Consider the following 17,538-nt stretch of genomic DNA (forward strand, 5'->3'; position numbering starts at 1 on the left):
GAACAGTGCACAAAACAATTCAGGTAGAAGATTCTCACTTTCAGTGCTGACAGTCGATTTTACCGGTTCAAATGACAAAAGTCGGCAGGGGCAGGTCATATCAGCTGTCTGATATGCAATGATAACTCTTCTGCAAGCTGGTGTCTGTACTCAGCCAAAGATCTTTTGTGAGGAAAGAAGCTCCATTCTGTGACACTAACGTACAATCGAGAATGTAGTTCTTACAAATCCAACAGAGTGATACGTCCTCCCTCCAGTGGATTGGGTCACGTTTATTTCACACGGTTAAAACTTTCATTAACATTAAAGCTCCAATGATTAGTCAGTTTATTGACTAGTCAGCTGAAAGAAATTAATGGTTTCAGTCATTTTTCAAGCAAAAATGCAAAATATTTGCTCCAGCATCTTAAATGTGAGGACTGGCTGCTTTACTTGTTGTCATTTATGATGGTAAATTAAGAGAATTTTGGGGTTTGGACTGTTCGTTAGACAAAAGAAGAAATTTGAAGACATTGCCTTGGCCTCTGGCAAGTTATAATGAGTATTTTTCACAATGTTTAGACATTTCATTGATACATACATACATACAGATTGGGATCATGAGCAAAGAAACTGATCTTTGCGAGTCACTTGTTCGCTTCTATAGCTATGCTACTGTTGTATCCCACAGACATGTTAGGTTTAAGGTTATTCAGAAGGTTGCTCACTGGAAATTATTAATTATTTGATTTTATAATTATTTTTATTTTTTAAAAGGACTGACTGCTACATTGTTTTTGTTTTGCAACTACATGCATAATTAATGTCAGGCAGCTTTTATTTTATTAAAGAAGGAACACTTAAAGTTAAAAGGGAACACAAATTTTATACGAACGATAAATGTTGTACAGATTATTATTATATTTATTTAATAAATATTGCGACTTTGTAATGGTGGTATGATCATTACATACTGCGTAGAAAGAAATAAAAACAAACTCTTGCCATATTTTACCAGCACTGACCAGTAAGTGCAGACTCACACTCACCTCCAGGTTGTCCAAAGCTGAATCCTGAAGACGAGGATGTGGTGGTGTTACTCCCAAACACAGACCCTTGCCCAAAACCCGAGCTCTGGCCAAATGCTGGTGCTGTGCTTTGTCCAAACAGCCCCGAGCCGGTGCTGCTGGCTGTGTTGGCGCTGCTGGGGCCGAAAGAGAAGGAAATGGCATTGCTACCTGTAGAGGCACCGAAAAGACCTCCTCCTGTGGTGGCACTGTTAGAACTTGCTCCAAACGCCGACTGGCCAAAAGAAAAGCCACTGGCCGATCCCGTGTTGTTGGCAGGCTGTCCGAAGCCGCTTGACTGGCCAAATACAGACTTGCCAAAACCGGTTCCAGTTGAGGCACCAAACCCAGCTGAGGCGAATGCTGTGGATGCGGGCGCCGCGGGGGCTGAAGGAGCCGAGGTCGCTGGAGGTGCAGCAGGTTGGCCGAACACGGTGCTCGCAGCAGTAGTTGTTGTACTGTCAGCAGCAGTCAGGGTGGGAGTGGTGGCTGCAGGGGCAACTGTGCTGATGACCGGTGTATCTGCTACAGTATTGCTGTTTGTTGTTACAGGTGCAGGCTGGGTAAAAATGGAGCCTGGTTTGTCAGAACTGGGGACCTGGAATGCAGTTGGAGCTCCCTGGGAGACGGGTGCTGCAGCAGGAGTGGCAGCAGCTGAAGTGGGCGCAGGTGTAGCAGTGGTGGTGGTTGTAGTGGTGGTGCTGTCTGGGGTGGCTTCTTCTGTGGGAGCTGCACTGGCTGGAGGTGGAGGGGTCGCTTCAGTTGGTGCAGGGGGCTCTGGGGTAGGTGTAGTTGTCGTGGGAGGAGGTGTGGGTGTTGGTGCTTTATCTGTGGCTGCTGTGGTTTCTGTGGTGGCAGCCTCCTCTGCTTCAGGCTCAGGTACCACTGGGGGACTGGGGCTCTCTGCAGCTGGTTCAGCAGCTGGTTCTTTTTCAGGGGGCGGTGTCGGTTCTGAAGGTTGCGGGGGAGCTTTCGGTTCCCCTGAGGAGTCCGAAGGAACTGCAAGAAGACTACTGAAACTGGTCTGGGGAACAGAGAAGGCCGGCTTAGGGGTTGATTCAGGAGGCTTGAACAAACTGCCTGACGCTGCGCCCTTTGACAAATCCGCTCCTGCAGAATCTTCCGCAGACTTCTGGAGACCAAAGCTAAACTGCGCTGCTCCTTTTCCAATACCAAGTCCAGTTTCCCCAAAGGAAAATGAGACAGCGGTGGGTTTGCTGGTCGAATCTTTAGCCTCTTCTCCTGCACCCACCCGCAGTCCAGAGAAACTGCCCAGAGTTTCTCCTCCAGCTGTCTTTGGGAGCTGTGGCTCAATCCTGAGGGCAGCCGCGGTGGAGGTGGGTTTGTCTCCTGATGTGCTTGGAGGCTGTGTGGGGGATGCGGTGCGGAGAGCAGGGGAGAACGACTCCTCTCCAGCCTGGCCAAACACAATTTTGCCATTTCCACCAAAGGAGAATTTGTTCACATCCTTCCCTGGAGAGACATAAGGGGAAAAAAACAGAATATGATGAATGAGTGTATGTTTGAAATATCCTACCTGATACCAAGCTGCTATATTGTTTTTACCTTGTGATATTGCTGCTCCCGGTGTAACTGAAGCAAAACTGAAGCCTGTGGACCTGCAAAAGAAAATTTAAATCACAATGAAACAACAGTGAGAACATCTTAAGCTCCTGTGACAAATGTAGTGACATTAGGAGTCAAGGGGAACAGAGGACTCAACCACAGTCATTTGCAAAAGTACGCGACCCATAATATTCCTCCAGCAGCTATGACGACCCATAAGATAATGGTCAAGTGTAGTTTTATACGATGGAAAGTGTTATGGTTGCCTAACATCACATTTGTTTTGATAAATAAATTGACGCTGACACTAGGGCTGACCCCTGATGGTTGATGATTTGAGTCATTAGTAGGACACCCTGTAGTTGACTGAGATTCTTCCAGTCAAGCATTTGTTTATTTTTCCTTTGTCAGTCAATGTGCATTACAGTTACAGGACAAAGCAGACAGAAGCTCACAAAAATGCACAGGCAGGTGACGTCTGCTTGTTTGACTGTTGTTTTGTGCTCGTTTTTGCTGCTGACAGGCTCATTTTTTTTATTTTTAGTGTCTGACAACATGATGCCAAACTCACCAGACTGCTTTTTCATCATCCTCAGGTTCATTCAGACTTTACAGAAACTAAATAAAACTCACCACTGTCCCAACAATCACTAACTCTGGTTTGGTCGAAACAAATCCTTAAAATAAAAATAAATCCTCACGGTGTAAAGGAGTGCGTGGTATGTAGCAGAGGTGATGCTGGACAGCGTCTGCAACTTCGGGAGAGAAGCTCCGCAGGTCCTCTGATTTTATAACTGAACTATAGGAGGATGCATTTTTTTATTCCGCTGACTGTGAAAATCTGATATTTTCATTTCAAAGATGATGAAGAAAGGCATGAAGTCTAACTGGCAAAACATACTCATGGAGGCTCAAACAGGAATTAAGTGTTACACATTGTATTCTTAGTCAGGGACAGCCCTAGTTTAAATTAGTTGTACTGGTTTTAAGTGAACATATGATATGCTGTGTAGGCTCTTTATATTACAGAATGGTTCTTTACTTTCCATTAGTTGACTCACCCTGATGTGAATGAGAATCCTTTGCTGGTGCTTTGTTCTGCTGAGTTAGCAGGAGCCACGGAAACATCCGTTTTGGACGACTGACCTGAAGGACACAGAGGTTTAAAAAGTCAGTCAAAATCTATCATATAAGCCGGTCATTCCCAAATTTAAGAATGCCACGGCCCAGTGCCCCGGTAGCTCAGTTGGTAGAGCATGCAGCCCGAGTCCTCAGCAGTGGCTGTGGGTTCAATTCAAGCTTGTGCCCCTTTGCTGTATGTCTTCTCCTCACTTTCTCCACCGTTTCCTGTATCCTGTCAGTTATTAAAGGCTAAGACCCCAAAAAATAATCTCAAAAAAGACCACCACTGAATGTTCTGCATCAAAGCCAAATCTTTAATCACCACTCTGATCAACACTAATCACTACACATGACACTAATCGTACTGACTGATAGAGAATATTTTATGGTAATTTCAAACTCATTCAATGTGTACACAGATCGGGCCATTAGATAAAGAGGAAGCTTGGAATGTATACATGTATGTCTAACCAGTACTTACCAAACACAAAGCCTCCCGGTGGGGTGCTTGTACTTTCAGCGGAGATCTTCTGGATACCCTGGGAAGGATTCTGCAAAGACAGTTTAAAATAGGCAGTGGTCATTATATTTTAAGTCTGCAAAGCATTGATACAGAAAAAACACTATATCTATTATCTGTAGGAGAAACTGTTACAGAACAGGTGCAATAAACTGGAATCTTAAGGCTGTGATGTAGAGAAAGTGTGCATGTGTGTGTGCATGCTGAAATCACAGGGCCAGAGATCGGTATGTTCGGGTCATCCCCATGAAACTGAACTTGGGCCTGAAGTGTGATGAGAATCTGTGCGAGGAGTTCCCCCGTCACCCAACTGCAATTTATAACATCAACATGGCAGGAGCTGGGACATTTCTCACCCATGCAGTTTATGGTGTGTCTTCACATGCAAAACTGTCAGCGATCTGGGAATCTGTGCAAGCTGAATGTTTTTAAAGGTGTTTTTAAGTCTAGGTGGTAGCAGCGACTAAGTTAGAGCCTCCATTTCAGGTATTTTGACGATGCTGACATTATTTTCATGTTTCATCAATTCTGTAAAAATATTTGAATTGTGGACCATTTAAGATATGTATTACAAACTATTTAAAGGTTAGAATGTCACGTAAATGAGATATATCTAGTTATATAGCTGTGTGAGTGGACAAATATATGAAAAGATGAATGACAGCTTGGTGGGTGATGGACAGACACAGTACTCACTCGTTTGGCCTGGTTGGAAGAAACCGCTGCAAAGACCTGAGCTGCTGGATCTGGTGCTGGTGAGCTGGGAAAGAAAGCAGAAGAAGGTCAGAGTGTTCAGATTTGTTTTTTTTAAATTATGTCCGCCTGAACACCTTACTATTGACTATCGACACGAGGTGTTCATGTTTAATAAAATAACATGTCCACAACCAAAACTCTGTGTTATCAAATACTTTCTTTGTGTGGAGCTGAACAAGAAATTGCATAATACTGTTTAACTCTCTATATAATCATATTTAATCATAATTCGCATACTGACTGCTTTGTTCACACTCTATAATTAAAATTTTGTGCTCCGTGGAATTTGAAATTCTAGGTAACATGTATTTTTGTTCCAGTAAAATAAAATATGAATATTGACTGCCTGCATAGAGCTAGTAATCTGAAGAAATGTCTGAACCACTATGGCTGAAATCAGGGAAAAGCCCACTTTCGTAGCCATCTCGCTCTCACAATGCCCTGCTTTGCTCGTTTGTTATTGTGAGCTGGCTTTATTTGGGAAAAGCCCCAAGGAGGGATGGCCTGCTGAAATATCAAGCACAAAAGTGGAGCACAGCGCAGTGAGGCAGAAGGAGTAAGGTGCAGGAGGCTGGAAGGGGCAAACGAGATTGTGAATCATGGAGTGGATAAAGAGCTCAATGAAAGACACGAAGAAAGGGAAGTGAGGAGGATAATGGTATGAAGAGACCATTAGACGGAGCGCATAAAATGCAGTCTGTGTATTCAAACAGTTTTGTTTTGGCTCGATTTTCCAGCATATTTGTTTTTAAATTAAACAGTTAACTATAAGGTTAGAGTGTCAACTTTCAGCTCATTTTTATACAGACCCCAGGGATAAAAAGACCTTCCTAAACAAGCATAAATCCTTAAAAAAGCTGAAAGTCAGCAATTAAACATCATAGTCATCGTTTCATTTAAAATGCACTACGCTGGAGTAGAGCCAAAACAATAACATGCAGTTGTAATACTTAACAAACTACATCGTGTGTGGCATACGCACGTTAACATGCAATACATTAATGTAAGACTAGCTGGTAAAATGGAAGGAAATAAGAAAAAATATCAAGATAAAATAGAGAGTTGTGATATTTGAGCAAAGAAGCTGGGATGCAAATGTAAGAAGTCATCACAGACCGCTGGCCTCTGCCAGTTGTGAGCATTGGCTAAGATTAGGTGGAGTCAGTGACCTGATAAATCTATACCGAGGAGACACACTCAAAACAAACGCTGGACCCCTCGAGGACTCATAGTGACAGACTGTCTACTCACTGTATCAGAAATAGATCCAAGTGGGCACAGCCATGATTTCACGCCATAAATATTACATGCTTATTAGATAGACTAACAGATAAAAGGTACTTCATAAAACCCAATGAGAAACTGCAAAAAAAAGGGGAAAAATGCAAAATGCTAATTAACTTTATCTGCCATGTCAATTAAAATGTGACCTGTACCAAAAAGACTGCACTTAAATCCAAAGTGAAATGCATGAAAAGCAGTTAAAGCTTTGAACTACTTTAGTAAGAGCCAACCAGCACATCTGTGGACAATGACTCAGGGGCTTACGGCTAAAATGTGTCATCAGTGGCGACAAAAACTACAAAAATAGTGGGATTAATTCTAGTTATTCTACAAACGATGACGATTCAGTGAGGGTGTCTGCCTGCAGGCTTGTCAAAATCAGCCCTAGTTTTCTTCCAGTGCTTTAACTGCTCACAGATAACAACATCGTTATCACAGTATGATCAGAGCCGTACCCACACCACAAAACTCCAGCATACATCACAGAACTGTGGATGTATTTCTAACTTTAAAGAAAGTGATTGTTATATTACTTTTTAATCCTGCTTTCACATTTCTGCAGAACGGAATATGAAAGCAGATAACGCAAACGAATGTATTCATTCATTAAAAAGAGAATGATGATGTGCTGGGTGCTCACTGTGCCTGCCTCATACACATTTTCTGAATTAGATTTAATGCTCTAATCCAGTTTCAGTAGCCGGAAACCGGTAGATGTAAGGAGGGGTTGACCTTAACATTTATTTTCACTTGCCCAGTTAGGAAAGTTGGTCAGAAATCTACTTGCCCCTGTACAAATTATTTGAGTTGTTATTAAATAACAACAAAGACTTAAGTTAATGGTCATGTTTACTCTATAAATTGTTAGAAAACAGATACATATTTCTATCCAGTTTCTCAAAGTTCAGGGTTATGTCTTTAAATGTCTCACTTTGTCAGTTTAAATCACAAAGGGACAGAGTTTAATATGACAATGAACAAAGAAAAGTAGTAAAATCTCCATATTTGAGAGACTGAAAAAGCATTTTCTGCCACTGTGCATGAGGTCGGGCAAGTGAGCTGCCAGATTTACTTGCCTGACATGGCGTTTATTTGCCCCAGGCAACATCAAAAATAGACACACACAGATTTGGTACAAGCTTCATTTGTGGGGAAAAAAACTGTACAATTCTAAATTTCTATGTTCAGTCTGTTTTTAATTATAGTTTTTTTTTTTGGGCCAAAACCTTTCCCCACTTTACACAAGAAACTATTACTTACTTAAGAAAATTTCATGACATAAGCAAATAAAAATCTGTATCATTTTTGAGTTTTACCTCATGATGCTGGAAACGGGCACAGGTGGCCCTTTGTCTTTCAGCTCCTGGACATTGACCACCTGAGGGACAGTCTTCAATGTGGACTCTGTCAAGGACGCACTGACGACAGCTGGAACGCACACACAGACAAATATGTAGGCAATCCGCATGCAGAGATGTAACCTACATGCACACATAACCAATACTGAAAAAAGAGCATGTCGGACAAGTGTGATTAAATGAACTGAGCGTTTCCATGGTGATGTAAGCCTGATATGAATTATATAGGAACTAGCATTTTGGCAATTGAGTCTCAGGTGTGATGGAGCACTGAGTTGGATCATAAATCTGCCAGTTTCACTTTATTTGGTCTGGAAGTCTGTGTCTCCCCCTGGTGTATTACAGTGAGCATAGCAATAAAATACAAACAGCTTCTTACACAATGTTGCCCAGAACAACTTAATACATCTTCACTACCATTTAAAAGCAAGCAAGTACATAATTCTTCTCCTTTGCTGTCAACAGCTGGTGACTGTTGCATGCTCTTCCTACCTGGCTTCTGATTGGCCATCTGCCTGCGCAGAGCAGCAGTGGCTGCAGCCTGCTGGGCAGGGATGGTGACCGGGATGTTCCTCTCAGTTGGTGGGGCTCCATGTTTGACTGTTTTTGTGGCGAGAGCAGTGCTGTCGGCCCCGCTGAGGTTGATCTTATTGGTTGGAACTGAAATATCAACGCAGCGAGCAACATTTATGAAACAAAGCAAGTTGCGTCTGACATTTAAAAGCAGCCATCTCGTGGTTTTAAATGCCAAACATCTTGGCTGGGATGTTGCATCACGTCTTTGATGAATAACAATAGGTGGTATGATTTACTCACCGGGGCTGGCGATAGGGCTGAGTCCGAAGCCCATACCCTGCACTGAGTGAAGTTTGGTTAGAGGGGTGGACTGGATGGCCCCGAAGCCTGGCTGGATAGAGGGGGTCCTGACGACTGTGGGGTGGCGGGGGGTGGCCAAAGTTGGAGGAATGACGTTCATGGGAAGGGGCTCTGGCTGTAGCTCCTCCTCCTCCAGCTCCAAGTGAGCCGGGTGAGGCTCCAGGGACTGGGACAGGGAGGACGTGGAGCTCACGTCATCCAAGTCCTCGTAGTATTTAGGCGAAAGGAAGGCTGAGCGGGACAGGTTGGCTGAAAGAGAATAGATCGAGAACATGTAGATTAGGGCCAGGCAACACAGCTGGAAAAAAAAAATCACAATAAATTCCATTTCAGTTGACTGGTAATTATTCAGATTTTTTTAATTTAAAAAACAGAAGAAAATAGTTGAATTTAACTGCTTTAATTTGAATTTAACTGACTTTGACTTTAATTATCTTATTCATCAAGACTCACAGGTAACAGATATAAAATCCTCCCAAAAAAACTGCCATACTGGTGGGCTTCATTATTTTTCATGAACCTTTTTCTCACCGTCTGTCCTTATTCTCCCCAACATTTGGACCTTTTCTTTGACTATTACGTGTCTCCCTTTGAGAGTTCACGGTAAAGATAAAGTACACTAGTAAACCTTCATGCAATCACAAATTTATAGTCAGTAAAGCAAATGCCGCAAATGCCACAAATGAAGGTACCCATTGTTACATTAGTTTGTGCAGGATGTATGTACCTGGCGCAGTAGAGCGAACAGGAGGCATCTGTCCCTTCGAGAGGAAGTTACGCAGCTGTGACTGTTTTGCTGGTGATATCTTGGCTGCTGGAGAAGCATATATAGTTTACAGTACTAAGTTGAAATAAAAAAAAAACATTTTGACATTTGTTGTTATGTTTAAATCCAAAATACACATTGATAATACCTGGAGATTTAGATTTGGTCTTCGGAGGGGTGGCGTCCAGCCTGGCTTTTAGGAGAGCATCCCTTAAACTCTCAAGCTCGTTTTCCAAACTGTCATAAAAAACAGAAATTAGTTGTTTCAACTGCAAACAACACCACACAACAACAACAACAGATTTTCTAAGATGTATATACTTAGAAATTAATGCTAATATTCTGTTAATGCTGCTGCACCAAAAAAAAATGAGTGCAGTCTTTATGGTGATTATATTTTTAGCTATTATCCATTTATGCAAACAAAATTTAATTTATTTAGTTTTAATTATTCAAATACTGTTGCAGATTCAAACTGCAGCCCATTTAAGTCAAGGTTAACTTGAAATATGAAGTATCCGATTCCCAAACCTGCACTGCAGAGTCTCCCTTCAAAAAACAAACAACATCTACAATACTTAATGCTCATTTATCTCATTTATAGTGTTTCACATTTCTTTTTTATACCAGCTCCTACCCAGCAGCTGTTGTTGTAGCAGAACTGGGGCGTATAGTCGGAGTGGTAGTCTTGTTGTAGAGGCGCAGCGACGTGAGTTCCTTAACCAGCTGCTCCAATCGGTTCTTCTGCTCTTTGATGATGTACAGGTTGTTGGACAGTGTCGTGAACAGACCCTCGCGTCCTGGAACAGCCATGTGTCTGTGAAGAAGAGAAGTATTTTCATCACAAACAACACCTGACCCCAAACTTGTCCGGTATCAAATACTCAATAACTCGTCTTTTGTGCTTACTTCTGCTTTTTCTTCTTCTCCAGGTGTTTCTCCCACTCGACATCCAGCACGTCATTGACGTCTTCCACAGCAAACATAACATACTGGTACAGCCTGCGAATCTCCTGAATAACAGTAAAGAATAAAATAGAATAAACAAAATGCTATGAGTATGTGAGTGATTCATGTAAAGGCTTTGTGCAAACTTTTCACCTTGAGCTGCTCCTCACTGCGTGGGTCCAGAGGTTTTTTGTAAAGCAGCTGTCTGTAATTTCTGTCTCTGCTCAGCTCACTCTGGGATTTGGCTTCTTCTGCACCAGCAAAGCCCTCCAGTAAGGTGGTCTTCAGTGTACCAATGTCCCCGTGGAGAGACTGAATCAGAAAAAGAGAAAGAAAAAAAGAGGGTCAAAAGGGGATAGCCATTTCATAAAAGGCTTAATTCAGAAAAGGAGACCACAAATATTGAATTAAACATAAAAAAAAAATGTATGAATTTAGCTTTGAACAATGCTCACACTACAATTCTGCCAATACAAACAAGTCTAGACACACAGAGCAGACTGACAAGGATAAAAAGATTTGTCAGTCTATTGATTGTAAGTAAATGTAGTGAAAAAGACCAACAAATAAGATGAGTCTTTTGCCATTTTTGTCCTCTGAAGTGCTGTCTTTTGTATAACTTTGTTTTTCAGACATACAGAGCTAAAGGGCCTATAGTCTTTTTTTCTTAATATTTTCTAAAGACTTTGAGCATTTCCTATTCAGTCAGTTATATAATGATGTGAGTTTAAATGTGCAAAATGGTGTTATTTTTGTTGTACAGGCTACTGGACAGTGTGTAACTCTGTATTTATCTTTCTATGTTTTGTGAAAAATGTAATTTTCTGTAACATTATCTTCATGTCTTTTGTATAAATGTTTTGAAAAATGTTGAAATGTTAAAAAAAAAATGGAGTCAAATGACTGTGATAATGTGTTCATGTGTTCTAGGTGTATTTATGCAGGGTGTCCCCCAGCCACAAGAGGAGAAGATGATACTCATGTTGATGTTTTTATTCATCATAACACTGTAAAACTTAGGACAGTTATTTTAAGACCCTTGCATTCTGAGTGGGAGGCAGTAGGACTTGGGATTTGGCTGGTGAAAGTGATTTTGCTTACAGGGATTTGGGTCAGCCAAAGCCGTTTTGCAACCACGGTCTTACCTCTGTAGTTTCCTTGATCTCCAGGGTGAAAATATGAAGGTCCTCCGACTCCTTCCTCAGCTCCTTCATCTCCTCATTGGTGCCGACCTTAAAGTCAGCTCTCGCGCTTCGTGCCTTGAGGTCATCCAACTCTTTCTGGAAGTGTGCGATCTGATAACGAGACAAAGACGAGCTTAGTTACTCGCAAATCCTTCGTTATGTTATTATGTAAAGTCCTTCCTAAGTTCTTAGCATCTGCTGCAATACCAAGTTTTAAACTTGTGATTTTCTGAGCTGGGTTGCTCCACTAAAGCTAAGAAATGTCTATGCTTATACAGATTTATGCGCCTGTTTAACGTTCATTTATTGCAAATTTTGTGCATTTTCCATAACCAATAGTCGAAAGCTTTATAAACTGACTTCTCATTAACAATTTATAAAATATAAAATACACAATAGTAAATACTTTGTAACTGTCCTTGAAATTCACAGACCATAATTTGTGAAACTTAAGCTAATGCTAATACATACACACAATGCAAACTAACTATACAAGACAATTTCAACAATTTCATTTACTTAGCACAGTTTATTGATATATATAATGAACAGGTTTACCATAAAAGTTTGATGAAGAAGAGAAATTTTACAGGGTAGCCTGCAGTCTGTAGTCATGAACTCAAACATCTAGCAAGTATTTTTCCATCACACGGTTTGAGCCACGAGGATCTCACTTTTTTTTTCACAAGTCCCCCAATTAAAAAGTGGTAGCTACATGGTATCCCCGGTGTTGACTGGATGTCTCACCTCCTCTAATATGCCAGCCATAATGGGATCAGAGTCTTTCTTTTGCTGGAGCTGCTTCTCCAGAGCCTTCACACTAACAGCCGCCTGCATCGAGAAGTGGTAAAGTAAGATACACACACAGTAACAACAGTTACACACAAGCCATACAAAAAAAATAGTTAAATAAATAACACAAACTTCTGTAATCTGAAACTAATGCTAGCTAAACTTTTCTCTGGAACTAACAGTTGGTTTCAGTTGAGGAGACTGTTGCTAGTAGCAACTGCTACCAGCACACTTCTACAGCAGTTACAGTTGAACTGACATTACATCCATCATTTTGTCAGATATGATACCAAATATTGCATCTTTTATCTTCTCCCCCAATGCCCTTGTTGACATATTATCTTTAGGCTAGCTATACAACAGCTTTCTCAGGCAAATGTGTGCCTAATAAAACAGTCTAGGGATGTGATGGGCTAACTGAAAAAATAAAATTGAGAAAAAAAAATGCTGCAATGATTATATAGTTCTCACTGTTGTTGTATTTTTCTTCTTTTTTAAGTTATTCATCTTTGTATGTGGGCCCATATATTGCACAATCTGTTTATGTACATATTTCTTTTGTTTTTATTTCACACTTGCTTTAGCATGTAAACATCTGTTTTTCATGCCAATAAAGTTGCTTTGACTTTAACTGTTGCCATTATGTATTCTACTCTTTACTTTTACTCTTGTGAACTTGATGTTTCTATGATTATTTACATTGATGTCATTCCTATAGGGGACTGAATTTTTTCTACTGGTGATACAGTGTTTCTTAATGCAAACAGCTCCAATGTCACTAATTTGGCACAGCACTGTACAGCACTGTATTTTATTTTAAGAAGCACTGTATTTTATTTTGAAAGGTATTGTATTTTATGTCTGCATCTGCCAGTGGGCCATCATAAGAGTAGGCAGAATAATATATTAATTCACCAGAGGAGAGACTTTATGTTCTCTGACATGAGGCGTAAACTAACATTCTACTGATTCTCATTTAATGCACAGGGAGGGCATGAACGCTTAAACTGCATGAAAAGGGTTAAGATGATGAAAACAGAGAGTAGATTTGGAATGAAGATTCTTCTTACTGAATATTTTTAAGGACCTTAAAAATCTGGAAGAAGATGAGGCTCTGAGCTCTCAGTGTGTCTCTATGGTGAACAGGTTTATTTTATTATTTGGACCCACAGCTGCAGTTAAAAGTTTGGACACACTGGACTCAGTTATTGTTTTAATTATTCCTCTACATTGCACATTAATTAAAAACTATGAAGTATGGAATTGTACGTAATTATCTGGCAAGCAAAAGATGAGAAAACAAGGCAAAAAATATTTTTTCTTTTTAAGAATCTAAAATAGAAAAGACTTTCCCACACTGTCTTCTGTACTTGCAATCAAAGACATAATAACATTGTTATTAAATCTTTGATTCCAAGTGCAGAGGACAGTGTTCAAGAGTCTTTTCTGCTTTCTATTGTCGACCCACGGTCTTCGCCTACACACCTGTCATCCTACAAGTGTGTAAAAGCTTTTCTCTCTTTGATATTTTAAATCCTTCAAAGTAGCCACCTTTTACTTTGATGGCAGCTTTACACACTGTTGGTATAAACTGAACTATTTCCTTTAAAAAAAAAAAGAAAAAAAAAAGAAAGAAAAACATAGAATCAGAAGTGTGTCCAAACTTTTGACTATTACTGTATTTTTGAGCAATATATCAACAAAATCATTTGGGACCTGTGGAGTCTGGACACGGCCCTGGGCGGCAGGAGCAGGTTTCTGGACCACTGTGGGTGGAGTGCTGGTTTGAACTGGACGCACCGGGGCTGCAACACAGACAACAATATGAGAATCACAACCCAGTCCATGAACACTTAAGATTTAAAGAACTCTTTGATGAATAAATAAAATAAGAATGAGTTCAGGAAGGACTTTCCTACCTAAAACAGCTGGTGGCTTGGCAGCTGAGACTGGAGGGGCGGTCAAACTACCAGAACTGGAGACAACGGTTTTGGGCAGGGAGGAACTGAAGGAGAAAGACACTGGTGCAGCTGGGGTCTCCAATGCTGTAAACCTTAGACAGAGAAGATTTTTTTTTTACATTTTTGTGTGCATTGTGTATATAAAAACCTCAATCTCTTAGTTGGAATACCCTAAAAAAAAGAAAATAATGATCTACCTCTCATTTAGATTAAGTTTCACAGTTGGTGGCGAGGGAGCAGCAAGGCTCTGGGGTGTTGGAGTTACAACAGGAGCTGGAGCTGGAGCCACCACCGCTGATGGTTTGACGGGAGGGGTGAAAGAAAACGCAGAAGGCGCTGAGGGGGTGTCGGAGGGAGGTTTGGAGGTGAAGGAGAAGCTTGATGACCCTGAGCCAAAAGGCGTGGATACCCCCAGGGAGAAAGCTGAAGGGGCAGAGGTGGCGCACGTAGATGGGACAGAGAAAACGAAGGTCGACGAAGACGACGACACAGGAGCTGTGGGAACAATGCTGAACGGGGCGGCGGAGGAAGAGGCAGCCGGCGCTGGAGGAGTGGAAGCAGCTGCCAAGGTAAGACCCAGGTTTGGGATTGGTGCTGGGGCAGATGGGATGGAGGCAGCAATTTTGGGTGGTTGGGTTGCCAAAGAACCTGTAAACAGAAAAGAAATTTGCTGTTATTTGATCCCATCATATGTTGGGAAAGTTTTGTCTACAAGAAAAGATTGCTAACTGGATTAGCCTTGGAGGAAAATCCAAATTCTTCATGGTTAGATGCTCACAGCCACATTTCTGTCAGACTTCAAAGGAGTTTGTTTTGTTTTGCCGAGCCTCTTTCTGAATGAGTCTGGCTAAGTAAAAACACTCATTTTCTAGCTTCAGAGAAAAGTAAACTCGTCAGTCTAGTCAAAGATCCCTACATGATCAAAAACTGATCTCGTTCAATAAATGTTAGTGAATATAAAGTGAAAAGCCATAGAAAAACAAGACATTAGCTAAATGCATTCCTCGCAAGATCCCTGCAACAGAATAAACATCATTCTTAACATTTATAAGCAACATTTTGCTTTACAAAAATGTGTGATAAACAGCAATGATAACACTGAAATTAACAAAAATGTTTAATCACTACTACACTCAAACACAACTCAAAACTTTGTAAGCCTTATTTGATCAAGTAAAAGTGCGATAAGACCTCCAAACTTCATTGGTGGATTTTTTAATTAAGTTAAGAACTAAAATATTATGCAGAATGAAGGTCTTGTTCCTTTAAGACATTAAGATAAGCTTAATGAGGGATGTGCGTTTGCTTGATTGGCAGGTCTATCAGGCTGTTAAACTGCCACTTGTGCGGTCCAACTCAACTTCACTGACAACTAACAAGAAGGCGATATCAAACTCCACACTTAAAGATGTCCCTTCAGAGACAAACAGGTGACATGTCTCATGATATGTCCATGTTTGTTAGCAGCCTACGTTGATCCCACGCCAGGAGTCGTATTCACAAACATTCCGAGAATCTTCTCACAGATCTTCTAACTCAGTTTTAAAAATTCTTGCAAGTAGTTCTAGCTTAGGAGTGATTTAAGAAAACACTCTGAGCAAAGAGGGGACAGAAACTTTTATTTTAGTGAGGAGGTGTGGTTGACCCTCTTACCGATACCAGGGCTATAACAGACAATAACCTCCTGTTGATAACATTTGCAGAGTAATTAAATAAACTTTTCTTTAATGAATGTAATTTATGGTGCAGACTGCCCCTTTAATACGGGTGCTGCCTACCTTGTGTGTAAGGAGTTGGAGAGCAAACCGGTTTGTTACCGCAGGCAAACTGTTGTTTTGAGGAGGATTTTGGACTTAAAACGCTGTTCTCTGTTCTACATCCTCCATCAGCTGTGCCCCGGTGACTGTGACACAGCACTGCTAGCTTAAAAATACATTTGAAGTTTGCAGACGCAGAAGTTACATCAGTCCATATAAAACATTTTAAACATAATTCCTGATTAAGTCTTAGGAATTCTTAGAAAACATCATAATTCTAAGAAAAGTCTCAGAATTCACTAGGAGCACGTCTTTATACTAGGAGGCTTTGCGAAAACAGCCCCTGGCAAACACTTTGGTTAAATGATTATCATTTCAGGAAATGTAATGAGTGATTATGAAGAGTCGCACTGCTCTCCAAACAACATCTTAGACTCAGACATCTGTCGAGCTCATTGGCTTGCTTACCTGGCTTAGGCAATCTCTCCCCCTCCAAGGCGAGGGCAGCGGGGGCCGCGACCAGCTGCTTCACCCCAGGATTGAGGTTGAGCAGAGCAAACGGGCAGAGCAGTCCCTCCGTGGAGAGCATTAGCATAGTGGGCGCTGGGGGCAAGGTCTTCTCATCAGCTTTGAGAGGGTGGGAAGACGGGATGCAGACAAAAGACATTCAGACAGAGAAATACTGCAGTCCACAAGTACAGTTTAAGATATTATGTTCACTATAATTTCACAAAACATACCCAACACATAACTCTGCAGTGAGACATTTTCACCGCTTCACAGATCAGAGAGTGTAGGAGAATCTCTGTAGCTCTCTGGTAGTATATTTTGTCTTCCCTTAATGTATCTTCCCAGTTCTTTGTATTCAAATCCAAACATTAAAATTTTGGTCTATGTAAGTATATTTTAGCATCAAAATATTTTTCCAAGCCCATCCAAAAGCTTTTTCCTCAAGTGACATGGGTTTCTGGATGATGCACCTGAATCTGAATACATTATTTGATAAAGCACAAATAATATGATGGAAACATCTGAAGATTTATCATTATTATTCAGAAAAAGTCAGCTCTGTGATGACCTCAGTAAAGTTAAAGTAAAGGTTGCATCTACTTAATCTATCACTGCTTTAATGCACTAAGATTATTCCGTTCAAGTGAAGGATATTTTCATATACTTGTATATCTTTAATGTAGTGTTCTCTTTTTCCAATGCAAAACAGAATCTTTTTTGATTCATAAAACATGTTTTTTCCAGTTTCTGATTTTTTAATATCTCCCAATTAAAGGGCTTCAGACAGTTCACAAAAAATTAGTTTAACTAAAAATAAGAATACAGAGAGGAGGATGACAAGTACAGAAAGAGGATGTGGAAGTATATTAAAGAATTATTATACGTCAAAAAAAAAAACTTTGTAGGCACAAAAACTGCATTGCCAATGAATATAAGGTTTGAAAATAAAACATTTGCCTGATTTAACATGACATCACTTCTGGCCATCTATCCGAATACAGATGGAGAAATAATTTTGTTGGCTGAACAGATACAGATGCAAATAATGTCTCTGTGCACCTCTATTTGCTCCATACAATCCCCCTGGGGTTG

The 17,538-nt window shown here is 40.7% G+C and overlaps 1 protein-coding gene across 2 annotated transcripts in view; it reads right to left on the reverse strand.

Moving 5' to 3' along the window:
- Nucleotides 1–17,538, reverse strand: part of nup214 (nucleoporin 214) — a 39,193-nt gene that overhangs the window by 12,183 nt on the left and 9,472 nt on the right. The window contains exons 11-29 of one of the 2 annotated variants that reach the window (XM_084745590.1): nucleotides 16,405–16,563; nucleotides 14,377–14,827; nucleotides 14,138–14,271; nucleotides 13,935–14,023; nucleotides 12,174–12,257; nucleotides 11,388–11,537; nucleotides 10,396–10,554; nucleotides 10,204–10,307; nucleotides 9,932–10,111; nucleotides 9,443–9,531; nucleotides 9,256–9,339; nucleotides 8,469–8,777; nucleotides 8,145–8,312; nucleotides 7,611–7,722; nucleotides 4,951–5,014; nucleotides 4,216–4,285; nucleotides 3,674–3,758; nucleotides 2,613–2,665; nucleotides 1,029–2,519 (exon numbers count right to left, since the gene is read on the reverse strand). In XM_084745590.1, the coding sequence (XP_084601716.1) occupies nucleotides 1,029–2,519; nucleotides 2,613–2,665; nucleotides 3,674–3,758; nucleotides 4,216–4,285; nucleotides 4,951–5,014; nucleotides 7,611–7,722; nucleotides 8,145–8,312; nucleotides 8,469–8,777; nucleotides 9,256–9,339; nucleotides 9,443–9,531; nucleotides 9,932–10,111; nucleotides 10,204–10,307; nucleotides 10,396–10,554; nucleotides 11,388–11,537; nucleotides 12,174–12,257; nucleotides 13,935–14,023; nucleotides 14,138–14,271; nucleotides 14,377–14,827; nucleotides 16,405–16,563 (4,035 nt within the window). Of the gene's footprint in view, nucleotides 1–1,028; nucleotides 2,520–2,612; nucleotides 2,666–3,673; nucleotides 3,759–4,215; nucleotides 4,286–4,950; nucleotides 5,015–7,610; nucleotides 7,723–8,144; nucleotides 8,313–8,468; nucleotides 8,778–9,255; nucleotides 9,343–9,442; nucleotides 9,532–9,931; nucleotides 10,112–10,203; nucleotides 10,308–10,395; nucleotides 10,555–11,387; nucleotides 11,538–12,173; nucleotides 12,258–13,934; nucleotides 14,024–14,137; nucleotides 14,272–14,376; nucleotides 14,828–16,404; nucleotides 16,564–17,538 lie in introns of both variants that reach the window. The other variant, XM_084745591.1, reaches the window with a different exon arrangement.

This window comes from Lutjanus erythropterus, chromosome 20 (assembly GCF_056507025.1).
Source record: "Lutjanus erythropterus isolate fLutEry1 chromosome 20, fLutEry1.hap2, whole genome shotgun sequence".
In the NCBI taxonomy this organism is placed as follows: domain Eukaryota; kingdom Metazoa; phylum Chordata; class Actinopteri; order Lutjaniformes; family Lutjanidae; genus Lutjanus; species Lutjanus erythropterus.